The sequence below is a fragment of the Acinonyx jubatus genome, chromosome D2 (genome assembly GCF_027475565.1).
Source record: "Acinonyx jubatus isolate Ajub_Pintada_27869175 chromosome D2, VMU_Ajub_asm_v1.0, whole genome shotgun sequence".
Lineage (NCBI taxonomy): Eukaryota > Metazoa > Chordata > Mammalia > Carnivora > Felidae > Acinonyx > Acinonyx jubatus.
This window is the reverse complement of record NC_069393.1, coordinates 51832389-51845574: the sequence shown is the minus strand read 5'-3', so window position 1 is coordinate 51845574 and position 13186 is coordinate 51832389. Positions and strand designations below refer to the sequence as shown.

Sequence of the window (13186 nt, the reverse complement as noted above, 5' to 3'; positions counted from 1 at the left end):
ATTCCAATAACTAGGGAATAACAACAGTCTTTCTGAAGGAAGCAGTTATTTTAAATCAGGAAGCTCTGAATAGATGCAATAGCAATGCATTTTCAACTTGTTCAACATTTTTAATATTTCATCACAAAATCAAGAAATGTACATATAATTCTTTACACTTATTTTACAGAGTTAAGTAGAAGTTTCTTACAGGCATAAATCCTGAAAATGGAAAAGAAATATTCAGCATAAATACAATGAGAAGAAAGTTGCGATCAGACTGATATTATCATTAGGACCATGGTGGTAATTTACACAGAAGAAAATGTACGTTCATTTTAGATTTTCCAGCGTTCATTTGGTTTGGCTTGCTTCCATACCGCGGACAGGTACTGAGATCTGCTACTGAAGAAAGGAACCTGAGCCCTGTGGCAACTTCTGTGTGTAGGAACGTATCTACCCTAGCACAAGCAGCACCTCAAGTAGCTTACCCCACTTCGTTCCTGCCCTCTTTTAACTTGAACCAAACCAAACCAAATAAATCCTAGAATGGGGTCAGCTACAAGCAATATAGTTAGAAATATTAACCCTGCTCAACAGCAACACTGCATCTCAAGAAAATCCAAACACCTTTTCTTCATATTCAGAACCATTAAATTAAACCATCCAAGGAGAACAAATAATTCATATTCTTACAGAAATCAAGTTTGATTTCAGGGACCTTTTTAAAGATTTGTATACCAACCCCCTGCCGAATCTGCAGAACTGGAAAATTTAGTCTACTTAAATCATATTGAGATGAAAATAAAAGTTAACAGTCACAAAATGACAGTGAAATACTCCCATATCAGACATGATTGCATTCCAAAACTGGATACTGATGAAAAGAACCCAGAAAAATCATTCAAGTCTGAATAGAAAAAAATACTTGTATGTAGAGGCATATAAGGTTTTTCTAATGTATTTACAATCAATTTCATATACAATTTTTGACCTGATTTATGTTTTACCTTTTTTCCCTAAAAGTGAAAAAAATTAATGTCACCTTTTCCACGTATAAAATAGTATCCAATTATTTAAAAATCCGTAGAAATGATATTTTTATTGTTTCTTGTTTAATCTCTCATTAGTGTCTTTTTTCTACTCCATTTTTTAATTCTGCAACCAAATTACTGTATCATGACCTGTGCCTGTTAGAGATCAATGTTGAATCACAGATTTGGTGTCACTGAGTGCAATCGAAGTCTAGGTGTGCTGGGACATACCATTCACCAAACTTCTTAGCTGTTTCACGACTGTCTCTATCAACTTCTGTTTGTCTCGATCATTCTTCCTGAACTGAGCAAATATGTTGTTCTTTTTGCTAGTATCCTTCATCCTAGGAATATATGTGAATGGAGAGGCTTGGTAAAAGGAAATTAAAAGCTATGCTGTCATAAGTAAATTATCTTGGCATGCTCTGAATTATCTCACACCAGTCCTATGCTTGAAAAATATTCTTCAAAGAAAATAGGTACTAATAAAAATACAGAGATAGCAACCACACAAAAAATTAGCAGCTTCATTTTACATTCTACATGAAGTAGTGTTTTTGCATTAGTATGTAAATCTAAAGTATGTTACATTTTCTAATATCATACTATTTTCTAATATCATTCCACAAAGTATGCTAAAATACATACCCTCTATGGACATTGCAAATCACATTCATAGCAAGACAAAGTGAAAGAAAAATAACATTGGAAAATTTAAAGCAATATTTATTTATTTATTTTTGGCCTCAGTAGTGTTTCATGATATGGTAAATTTACATTTATTTTAAACAGTTCTTTCTGTCCTCTCACATCAAATACATCACAGATATTTGAAATGTGGGAAAATAATAGATATTTTTCATACTGATACCTAAAATGAAATATGATTAAGTGAAAGGAAAATCTGTCACACAGTGAGGGAAAAGTAACCCCTAAACTTCTGTCATTTTTAATTGGACAAGAAGCACCAGCAAATGTCCTGTTACTTCAGTTCTTACTATTTTATTTTTTCTATTTATTTTTTTTTTATCACATACTTCTCTATCTGCACAAAGAATCCAAGTCCATCATGGTAGGATATCGACAGCAAACATGCCAATTGCTAGCCACATTTTACAAAACACCTTCTTTTCTGTGTTATACCATTAAAAAAAAAAGTTCCAATTCTCACTCATCTCCAGTAAACATATTCCTAAGGCCAATTAAGCCTGCTATTAAGGATGCAATAGGAAAATTTTTGTTCACATGAACATAAACAGCAATCTCATATAAAAACTACACCAACACTGCACCAAGAAAGAAAGAGGCTTATGTTTTGGCCATTAAAATGGACTGAGCTTTTAAGCTCCATTTAGACATTTCTCTTTTGTTGAAAATCTCTAGTTCTTCAATCATCACTAAATCACAAAATGCTAAAATGTTATGCAAAAATGTTTTCAGAATATACTCACTTCTCCAAAAGAGTAAGAGCTGTGTTTGGATTCACCCGAAGGTACTTAGAAGCAGGCTGTCCATAATCAGCTAGATAAGTAGACCAATCCCAAACCATAAACAGGTCAAGGAGCTGAGGAAGACAGGGCAAAAATGTTAAACCAGCTTTTGAGTATTTATCCACAGCTAATACATAAAGTATATGTCATTCTTGATCCTTGATCTTAATGTGCCCTCCTTCCTAGGTGGAACAGAATAAGGAATTCAATTTTTAAACTTTATCATTAACTATACTTTATAACCAAAATAGCATGTACTATCTTTTTACTTTTGAAATTCCTAAATTGGCAGGGGATGATTTTCTAATACGGTACCTGATTGCATTTTCAAACAAGTGTACAATAATAAACACACTGTTCATAGAATTATATTAACACTTGTACTGATGTATGGAGATTTAATCTTTACACATTATTCAGTTTATACTCATTTAATTAGTAAGGGTTGGTGCTACTACCTGTTTGAAGAATTTCAAAGAACTTAAATTGAACCTTTTTTCTTAGAGGTTAAGTATGTTTACCTTTCAAAGAAGCCGTTTGTACCTAGACTTTTCCCAAAGTAATTTAAACCAAAAGCTCAGATAATCTCAATTAAGTGCATTAAACAACCTCTGCTGAATTCTCCCTGGTGACAGATCCTCAGTAGTGTTATGAAATGTGGGCTTCAGGACTCAGCCTGTTAACTCTAGGCAATCATTTTGTATAAACAAACAACAACAAAAAGAAGCCCTCTTGTATTCCATAGTGTTTTAAAATTGACTATTTGCTTTATAATCTCCAGTGAGAATTGTTGTCAAATATGGAAGTAATCTTTTAAAAGCAATGCCATGCCTAAACCAAAGCACCAAACTCCTTATCCAACTTTAAAACCCTAATCTCCCTTAAGCCATTTAAAACCAACTTCCTATCCCCATTTGAATTGTTTCAGAAAGCTAAATACTTTACTTACTACCTTCCTTCAGTTTTTATATTATTCTTTCTTCTTGTTTTTTAACTCACTTTATAAGTAAGGGGTGTACTGGTTTTGCTTCCAATTGAAGGAAGCATTTGTATTTACTCATAGGACATGTGAGCCAACCCATGGGCCCTAAGAGGGATAAAACTTCTGGGGTGATTAAAACCCAAACAAAGGTTACAAGAAACTAGCTCTTCTATAGGAAGGTAATGGACTTGTTTGACTCTTTTCTTATCTAACATAGAGACTTCCCTGTAAAAGGGTGAAAATTCTATAATGAAAATATTAATTATTACTAATAAAATAAAAACCACTCTATTTTCCTTTGGACAATATTCTAGGCTACATCCAAAGTTAAAACATGGGTACAGGATCTACACCGAAACAATGTTAAAAGAATATATTGTCTGAGAGAAGTTATTTAAAGTTTAAATTTATTTAAACTTCTGTGTAATTTTTGACTCTTGCTTGGCAACAAGTACAGTTTTCCCTCCTTGTGAAAGGAGGGAAAAGTTATTTTCACACACACCCACGGTGAAAATGAAAACTGGCATAACATCTCTGGAATGTGATTTTGTAATACCTGGTTAAGAACTTTATAGAAATGGTCGTTCTTTTTGATTCAATAATCCTACTTCTAGGAATTGAACCTCAGGAAACAGTAATAAAGGTAGAGAACAATGATATTAATCTCAAAAATGTTATTTGTGTTATCAAAAAACTGAAGGGGAAAAAAAACACCTGAAAACAGTCCAAATCTCAATATTAAGAGAATGGTTAAGTAGTAAGGTGTATCTATCTGTAAGATGAATATCATGTAGTTATTAAATTGATGTTCACACAAAATTTTAAGTATCTGTTAAGATGCTTATGCTAAACGTTCCTACTAAAATTACATAAAAACCCATCAAAAAAGACTGGAAGCAAATTTGACTGAATGCTAAGATGGTTGTTATTTGTGTGGTAGGATTATGGGCAACTGTTGTCGTCTTCTTTATTTTCATAACATCCCACAATGGACACGTATTAACTCTGAGTTAGAAATAAAGTTTGCTTATTTATATATTAAAATAAATTTCAATAATAAATACTCCTCACACAGTTGTTAACAAAAGCCTCATTTTGAAGGATTCTTCTTTTAGGTATAAGTATGTTTGCACAAGTGTGTGTGGGCATGCGCACAGTCAGCAGAAAGTAACCACTTAATATACTGGCTGTAATCTCCCTTTCTTTCCAGAAGGCATTAGCAACATGACCTTTGGGATTTGGAAGAGGAAGAAGCCTTAAAATAAGTCTCTTTTTCTCTTGGGCTGATCTACCCCCAGGTGGGAAAGGAGGAGTCCACTTAATGAATTTAAAACCTACACCAACTCCAGCTGTGAATACAGAATTGACTCTTTTACAAAACAGCACAAAAACAGATAAAGAAATACTATGCTTACAATTTTCACAAATTTCACAAATGCTTAAAATTTCACAATTTTCAGATATTCATATGCAAGTCTCTTATCACCAGAAATAACAGGAACCATAAAATTTAACCTGCCTGCCTCCATGCAGACAAGTCTAATCTACATACTTTCAAATTTATACTAATACTTTATAGAAATACTCACCGTGCATCATTAACTTGTAGATATCTAAGGAAATCTGCATAAGTCTGCACATTCATGGTTAAGTAATATATTACCAATGTGGATAAAAGGCCAAGAATCTAGATAAGATTCATTTATTCATTCAACAAATATTGACTGCCCACCTTTTTTCTTTTTAATGTTTGTTTTTGAGAGAGAGAGAGAGAGAGGGAAACAGAAGGGCAGGGAGACATAGAATATGAAGCAGGCTCCAAGCTCTGAGCTGTCAGCACATAGCCTAACGCGGGGCTCGAACTCACTGAACCCGCGAGATCATCACTGAGCTGAAGTCTCATGCTTGACTGACTGAGCCACCCAGGCGCCCCTCAAATTTTAATTGAAAGTCCAGCTAGTTAACATATAGGTAAGCTCCAATGAATTTAGCATGAAGATAGAAGCTACTGATTTCTTAGGAGCAAGTGATTGGTTGCTCATTATTCTCAGCCAACAAACCCAGTGGCTATAGACTCCAGCACCATTCTGTGTCTGTGCCCCAAAGGATGCATACACATGAGTGCAGAGGAAATACAGGGCCAGGAAGCACACTGATCCCGTATTCTGATTTCTCATTTCCATGTGTGTAAGGATTTTTCAAAAGCAGAATATTGCATTTAATAAGTAAATAGAAACAAACTTTCATAAAGCTAGGCAGTCAAACTCATAGTGTGTCCAACAGAGTGTAACCACTCAAGAGATATTCAAGAGGTAACTAACTTATTACTTAATTGATGATGCCAGACTATTCCAAGTTTACCTGGGAGCTTTTTCCTTAGGCTTCTCAAAGTATAAAACTTGAACACCCTACAGACTTCTCTGGCTGATGCTCACAGCTTCCTGAAAAAGGTCAACGTTGGTCTGTGGACAAACTAGGGTGAGTGAATGCAGTCAACTGACTTCCCTCCACTGCTCCCAGTCTTTCCCTGGGGCATTGGTAAAGAAAATAGCTTCCCTCAAAGTAAAGAATTGGGTCTAATGTTAGTAGAGTTAAATCATCTTCCTAGAGAAAGCACTAATATTTCTGAATGGTCTATCAGTGTCCTTCATCCCTAACTATTACAAGGTCCTGTTTCACTTTTTTAAATTGAAGTATAATTGATATACAATATCCTATTGGTTTCAGGTATACATTGTAGTGATTTGTTATTTTTATACATCACAAAATGATCCCCAAGGTAAGTCTAGTTACCATCTGTCACCATACAAAGTTATTACAATATTACTGACTATATATCCTATGCTGTACATCACATTCCCATCATTTATTTATTTTACAACTGGAAGTCTGTACAACTAAGTAATCCTCTTTTACTTAGTGTGCCAACCCCCCCAATCACTCCCCACTCTGGTAACCACCAATTTATTTCCTGTACCTATGAGTCTATGTCTGTTTTCTTTGCTCATTTGTTTTTTTAGATTCCACAGTGAAATCATACAGTATTTGTCTTTCTCTGACTTAGTTCATTCAGCATAATACTCTAGGTCCATTTATGTTATCACAAATAGTAAGATTTCATTATTTTTTATGGCCGAGCAGTTTTCCATTATACATATACATGTATTATATATATATAATATACGTATATTATATATAATATACGTATATTTTATATATATATATATATATATATATATATATATATATATATACACACACACACACACACACACCACAGCTTCTTTATCCATTTATCTGTTGATGGATACTTAGGTTGCTTCCATTATCTTGGCGACTATAAATTATGCCACAATGAACATACTGGGTGTATACAGCTCTTCAAATTGGTGTTTTTGTTTCCTTGGATAAATACCCAGAAGTGGAATTGCTGGATTTTATGACAGTTCTATTTTTAATTTTTTGAGGAACCTCCACACTGCTGTCCATGGTGGCTGCACCAATTTACATTCCTACCAACAGTGCACAAGGGTTCCCTTTTCTTCACATCCTTGCCAACACTTGTTATCTTTCTGTCTTTTTGAGAACAGCTATTCTCATAGGTGTGAGGTTACATCTCATAGTGGTTTTGATTTGCATTTCCCTGATGATTAGTGATGTTGACCACTTTTTCATGTGCCCATTGGCCATCTGTAGATCTTCTTTGGAAAAATGTCTATTCAAATCCTTTGCCCAATTTTTAACTGGATTGTTTAGTGTGTGTACACACACACACACACAAACACACACACACACTTTCACACCCACACTAAGTTGTGTACGTTTTTTACATATTTTGGATATTAACCCTTTATCAAATGTACGATTTGCAAATATCTTCTCCCATTCGCTAGGTTGTCTTTTTGTTTTGTTGACAGTCTCCTTTGCTCTGCAAAAGCGTTTTAGTTTGATATAATCCCACTTTTTAAAGTACAGATCCACTGAAGCAAAAGATATAACACAAAGCTAGGACATTATTCTTGGGTCCTACCTAACCTTATGCCAGGCAGTTATGGCATGAGCCCATTTTTATAGGCTGCTCCCCATGCCTGCTTTGACCAAAAGGCATGTTCCCTGGTTTTTGGAGTAGTTTAAAAAGAACACAACTGCTCTGGAGCCACAGTGTGATAGGAAGGGATGAAGAAACTGGAGTGGTGCCAGAAAAAAAATCACTGACACTCACCTTCACTCTACACAGTCATAGCCTTGGGGTCTACCTCTCACATCTGGTCAGGTTTCACAGGATGCACTATATCCTTAATATTAAAACCTAAATTATGGAAAACCTCAATTCTCTACCTTAAGCTTTGCTCCCTTCAGATGGCAGTACACAAACAATACATTTGTTATTAATTACACAAAATCTCTCTCAGTCTTGTAAATAAACAGTAAGACACAGCTTTGACAGGTGAATTTATTAATTAACATATATACCTGAAATTCAAAGATGTAGATCAAACATGAACAAAAACAAAAATCTTCCCTAGATTATTCAAAAGCAATTTTACAATTACTTATTAAAGGATAAAGTCAGGTATATTATAATGAAAATTGGTATTAAGTTCTATAAATGGGTTTGTTCCAATAGTCAAGTAAAGTAATTCTACCTTAAATCCTTTTGGGAAGTAAGCAAAGTATGGATCATACAAAAATGAATAGCAAAATAATATGCCTCAGTTCTATCTCATCATGATTTATAAGATTACCTGAAATTAGTATCCTAACTTCTTTTTTCACCAAGGATTCAAAAATACCCTTCATAACTAATCTGATAACATAAAGTAGATTTATGCCAATATCTGTAAGTGAGTTGTAAGTTTCACTTCCTCAGCATTCCTTGTGTGTGTCCAGCAAACAATAAGATTCAGCCTTAAGGAAAGAAATGGTTGCATGGGTGGTCCCATTTATATGCTCAAAATAGTTAAATCGCTTCAGAATCACTGAAGAATTCATGTGTGTTAAAGCATTTGGCTTGCTGACAGTTTCTTATCCTGTCTCACTCCTGGTCTACCCCCCAAGAAACTTGGGGTCTTGGACCTGTTGAGACCACTTTATGCAACTGACACAATGGATCTAGGCCAACTTAAAACCATTCTATGGAACTCTTGAAGTGACTTTCTGTCTTTGTAAAAGTGAACCCAGATTGCCAGGTCATTTTTTCCTTGAATCTGGTTTAACTTTCTTTGTTTTGAGTCTTTTGGGTTTTGCTTTTGAAGCACCTCAGGGGCAGTGACCCAAGACAGAAGATAAATAAAGTTAAGCCAACCTCAAGAGAAAAGCAATTGGGGATACCAGGTTTGCTTTTGTAAATGTGAACAGTGACCTGGGGGCTCAGGGTCAACCTTAGTCCCCCAAATTCCCTTTTCCAAACACCAATTCCACCTGGGATCTCAGAGTTGCTCTGCAGATTCCAAAAGTAAAGCAGAAGATCATTTTTCCTTTGCCTCCAAAACACAAAGCCAATGCAAGGGTTCCTAGAGCGCTTTGGAGATTTAAACAACAACAAAAATCCTAAACCATAATACAGCTTTAACAAAGAAATATGAACAAGTAGTCACTGGGGATTCAAGAAAAATGGATCTTACTAAATTAACCCAATGGGGGGAAATACAAGTCTCCTTTTTCCAAACAGATATTAAAATCAAATGACGAGGGGCGCCTGGGTGGCGCAGTCGGTTAAGCGTCCGACTTCAGCCAGGTCACGATCTCGCGGTCCGTGAGTTCGAGCCCCGCGTCGGGCTCTGGGCTGATGGCTCAGAGCCTGGAGCCTGTTTCCGATTCTGTGTCTCCCTCTCTCTCTGCCCCTCCCCCGTTCATGCTCTGTCTCTCTCTGTCCCAAAAATAAATAAAAACGTTAAAATCAAATGATGAGCTTAGTATGATTTTTAAAGCTCTTAGCTCTACCCCTTTCCAGCTACCTGAAAACACCACATTTGGAGAATTCCATATGAAGCACAGAAGAGAAATTTAAATTTAAGAAATTTAAGAGAAAGTACCTAGGCAAAAACTGTAAAGAAGCAGTATAGTGCCTCCATCCACATCACTTTTTGCCTTCAGGGGTTAATTGTCCTTATGCTGCCTCACGCTCTCTGATACACCTGACCCCTAACTCACGCCTGCCCTCTTCAAATGTCCCATGTGCCAAACCTGTTCTGAGTCAGCCTTTCCACGCCCACCTACGTAGGACCAAGAGCAAGCTCTGGGCACGGCCCTCTGCAGAGACCTTTTAAAAGCACTGATCTCTTCAGGTTATTTCACTCAGATGAACTGCACACAGAAGAAGAATGTTCTCAAGGTATTTAAAAAAATTTTTTTAACGTTTATTTATTATTGAGAGACAAAGCGTGAACAGGGGAGGGGCAGAGAGAGAGGGAGATACAGAATCCGAAGAGGGCTCCAGGCCTTGAGCTGTCAGCACAGAGCCCGATACGGGGCTCGAACCTACAAATGGTAAGATTAGACCAAAGCAGGACGCTCGACTGACTGAGCCACCCAGGCGCCCTTCAAAGTATTTTTGATGGTAAGCTATATAGTAGTCAGAGATAAACTAATTGAGTGGGTTCAGAATTTGGGAGAAGAGGCAAAAAAATGGGATTTATGTAATCAGATTTGTACATATCCACATTTGCTTTAATTGTTTGGTCACTATCATAGCTAAAATGGCATACAAATACATGCTATGTGTGGTTTTATGTGTTTAATTTCTTTATTAAAACTAATTTTACCAAGTAATAAATGGTTAATAATCAAATAAAGCCTATCATAGGGGCACCTGGGTGGCTCAGTTGGTTGTGTCCGACTTCGGCTCAGGTTATGATCTCACAGTTTGTGAGTTCGAGCCCCACGTCAGGCTCTGTGCTGACAGCTCACGGCCTGGAGCCTGCTTTGGATTCTGTCCCTTCTCTCTGTGCCCCTCCCCACTTGTGTTCTCTCTGCCTCTCAAAAATAAATAAATGTAAAAAAAATAAATAAATATTAAAAAAACAAAGCCTATCATAAAAAATGATAGTCCACTGCCCTACCCTTCCCATTCTCAGAAGCAATCAACGTTTAACTACTTCTGTTTTTAATTATGGTGATTACTTCAGTGTCTCTATGCTTATTTTTCTAGTTTTTTAAAAGTTTATTTATTTTGAGAGAGAGAGCACGAACAAGCAGGGGAAAGGGAGAGAGAGAGAGAGAGGGGGAGAGAGAGAGAATGCATCTCAAGCAGGCTCTGCTCAACACGGAGCCCAATGCAGGGCTCAATCTCACGACAGCGAGATCACAGCGAGTCGCTATCAAGAGTTGGACACTTAACGGACTGAGCCATTCAGGTACCCCTCTAATTTTTGATTTATCAGCTTGCAGCTATCACCATATGATGATTTACCTTAATTATACAACCTTCCTATTTTTGGTAGCTGGCACAATTTTTCTCCATATTTTGCTTTTATAACTTTATAAAATATATATAACCTTTTATAAATAATATATAAAAATATAAAATATAATTAAACTTCTTGCTATGTCACCTTAAAAATTTTTTATTTTTTTTAACGTTTTATTTATTTTTGAGACAGGGAGAGACAGAGCATGAACAGGGGAGGGTCAGAGAGAGGGAGTCACAGAGTCTGAAACAGGCTCCAGGCTCTGAGCTGTCAGCACAGAGCCCGACGCGGGGCTTGAACTCACGGACTGTGAGATCATGACCTGAGCCGAAGTCGGCCGCTTAACTGACTGAGCCACCCAGGCGCCCCTGTCACCTTAAAAATGTTTTAAGACAGCTTTGAGATATATTTCACATACAATACAATTCATCCATTTAAAGGGTACAAATCAGAGGCGCCTGGGTTGCTCAATCGGGTAAGTGTCTGACTTCAGCTCAGGTCATGATCTCACAGCTTGTGGGTTTGAGCCCCACGTTGGGCACTGTGCTTACAGCTCGGAGCCTGGAGCCTGCTTCAGATTCTGTGTCTCCCTCTCTCTGCTTCTCTTCTGCTTGCACTCTGCCTGTCTTTCTCTCTCTCTTAATAATAAAAATAAGCATTAGAAAAAATAAAGTCTACAAATCAATGGTTTTTAATATACTCACAGAGTTGTGCAGCCATCTCAATCAATTTCAGAACATTTCTCTCATCCAAAAGAATTTCCATGCCATTAGCAGTCACTCTCCAAACAGGGGTCATATAACATGTGGTCTTCTGTAAGGAGCTTCTGTCACTTAGCATAATGTCTTCAAGGTTCATCCACATTGTAGCATGTGTCAGTACTTCATTCCTTTTTATTGTCAAATAATATTCTATTGTATGGTACCAGCTTTGTTTATCCATTCATCAGTTAATGGACATTGGGTTATGTCCATTTTTCAGCTATTATGAATGATACTCCTGTGAATGTTCATATACAAGTTTTTGTGTGGATATATGTTTTCATTTTTCTTGGGTATATACCTGGGAGTAGAACTTGTTTCATAAACTTTTAAGAGGATCTTTCGACTCTCCATTTAGTAATATAAGAAATTAACACCTGAGGGGCACCTGGGTGGCTCAGTTGGCTAAGCGTCCGACTTCAGCTCAGGTCATGATCTTGCGGTTTGGTGAGTTCAAGCCCTGCATCCAGCTCTGTGCTGACAGCTCAGAGCCTGGAGCCTGCTTCAATTCTGTGTCTCCCTCTCTCTCTCTGCCCCTCCCCTGCTTGCACTCTGTCTCTCTCTCTCTCTCTCAAAAATAAATGCTAACAAAAATTAAAAAAAGAAAAAGACATTAATTTCTGATATGGTTGAGTTTTAAAATAATCCTTTGGCAATTGGGGTTTAAATTATGTATACTACATATTTAAACCCAAATAACAATAGATATTTAACTAAAGTTTCCTTGAATTTATTTATAAATGCAGAAAGATGTTAATGAAATCATTATCAAGAATTTTTCTAGCCTCTATTTCTGAAAAGCAAAATCCCTATATTTTCCAAAACAGGAAAGAAAATTTCAAATAGTTTCCTCAGGTACATTTACCTGAAATAGTTGAGTATGACTTTGATTTTTATAATACCTTTACATATATACTCGGCTTGTTTTTCTTTAGTCGTGAGAATACCTAGTTCCGCTTCCTGATATTGAAAGGTGGGTTACACAGTGAACAACAGAACTTACCTAATTACCCAAACCAGAAATGTGCATACGGTCTGCTTTGACTCCTCTCTTTTACAACTCCAGAATCTAACTTATTACCAAATCATGCCAATTTAACCTCCTAAATATTTCTTGAATTCACTTGCTTCCTACTTTCCATCCCTACTACTACTGCTATCCTAGTTCAGATATCATAATCTCTACCCTGGGGACTTTGGTCTTGGCTATCCTTTCTAATAATGCAGATCTATCAATCTCCACACTGCTTCCAGAGAGAAACAGCTAAAATACAAATGTGATCACACCATTCACTTGCTTAAAACCATCAATGGCTTCCCAACTTTTTCAAGATAAAGTTCAGGTTGTTTAATATGACATGGAAGGTGATCTTGCACCTACCTACTCCAGGTTGGTGAGGAGGAAGAATCTTGGTCTAACTGGACTAAGAATCAAATTGACATGAGACAGATTAAGTGGAGAAAATTAAATAGCTAATCTATGGAGAATCTACACAGGCATGCAAATTTCAAAGACAATGAGCAAATATGA

At 36.5% G+C, this 13186-nt stretch overlaps 1 protein-coding gene across 11 annotated transcripts in view; it reads right to left on the bottom strand.

Annotated features, from left to right (window-relative positions):
• Positions 1 to 89: 89 nt before the first annotated feature.
• Positions 90 to 13186, bottom strand: part of EXOC6 (exocyst complex component 6) — a 316918-nt gene continuing 303821 nt past the window's right edge. For all 11 annotated transcript variants that reach the window (XM_053207218.1, XM_015061898.3, XM_053207222.1 and 8 more), the window contains 2 exons: positions 2465 to 2577; positions 90 to 1357 (listed from right to left, as the gene is read on the bottom strand). In XM_053207218.1, coding sequence (XP_053063193.1) covers positions 1225 to 1357; positions 2465 to 2577 — 246 coding nt within the window. In that variant the 3' untranslated portion in view covers positions 90 to 1224. The remainder of the gene's footprint in view (positions 1358 to 2464; positions 2578 to 13186) is intronic.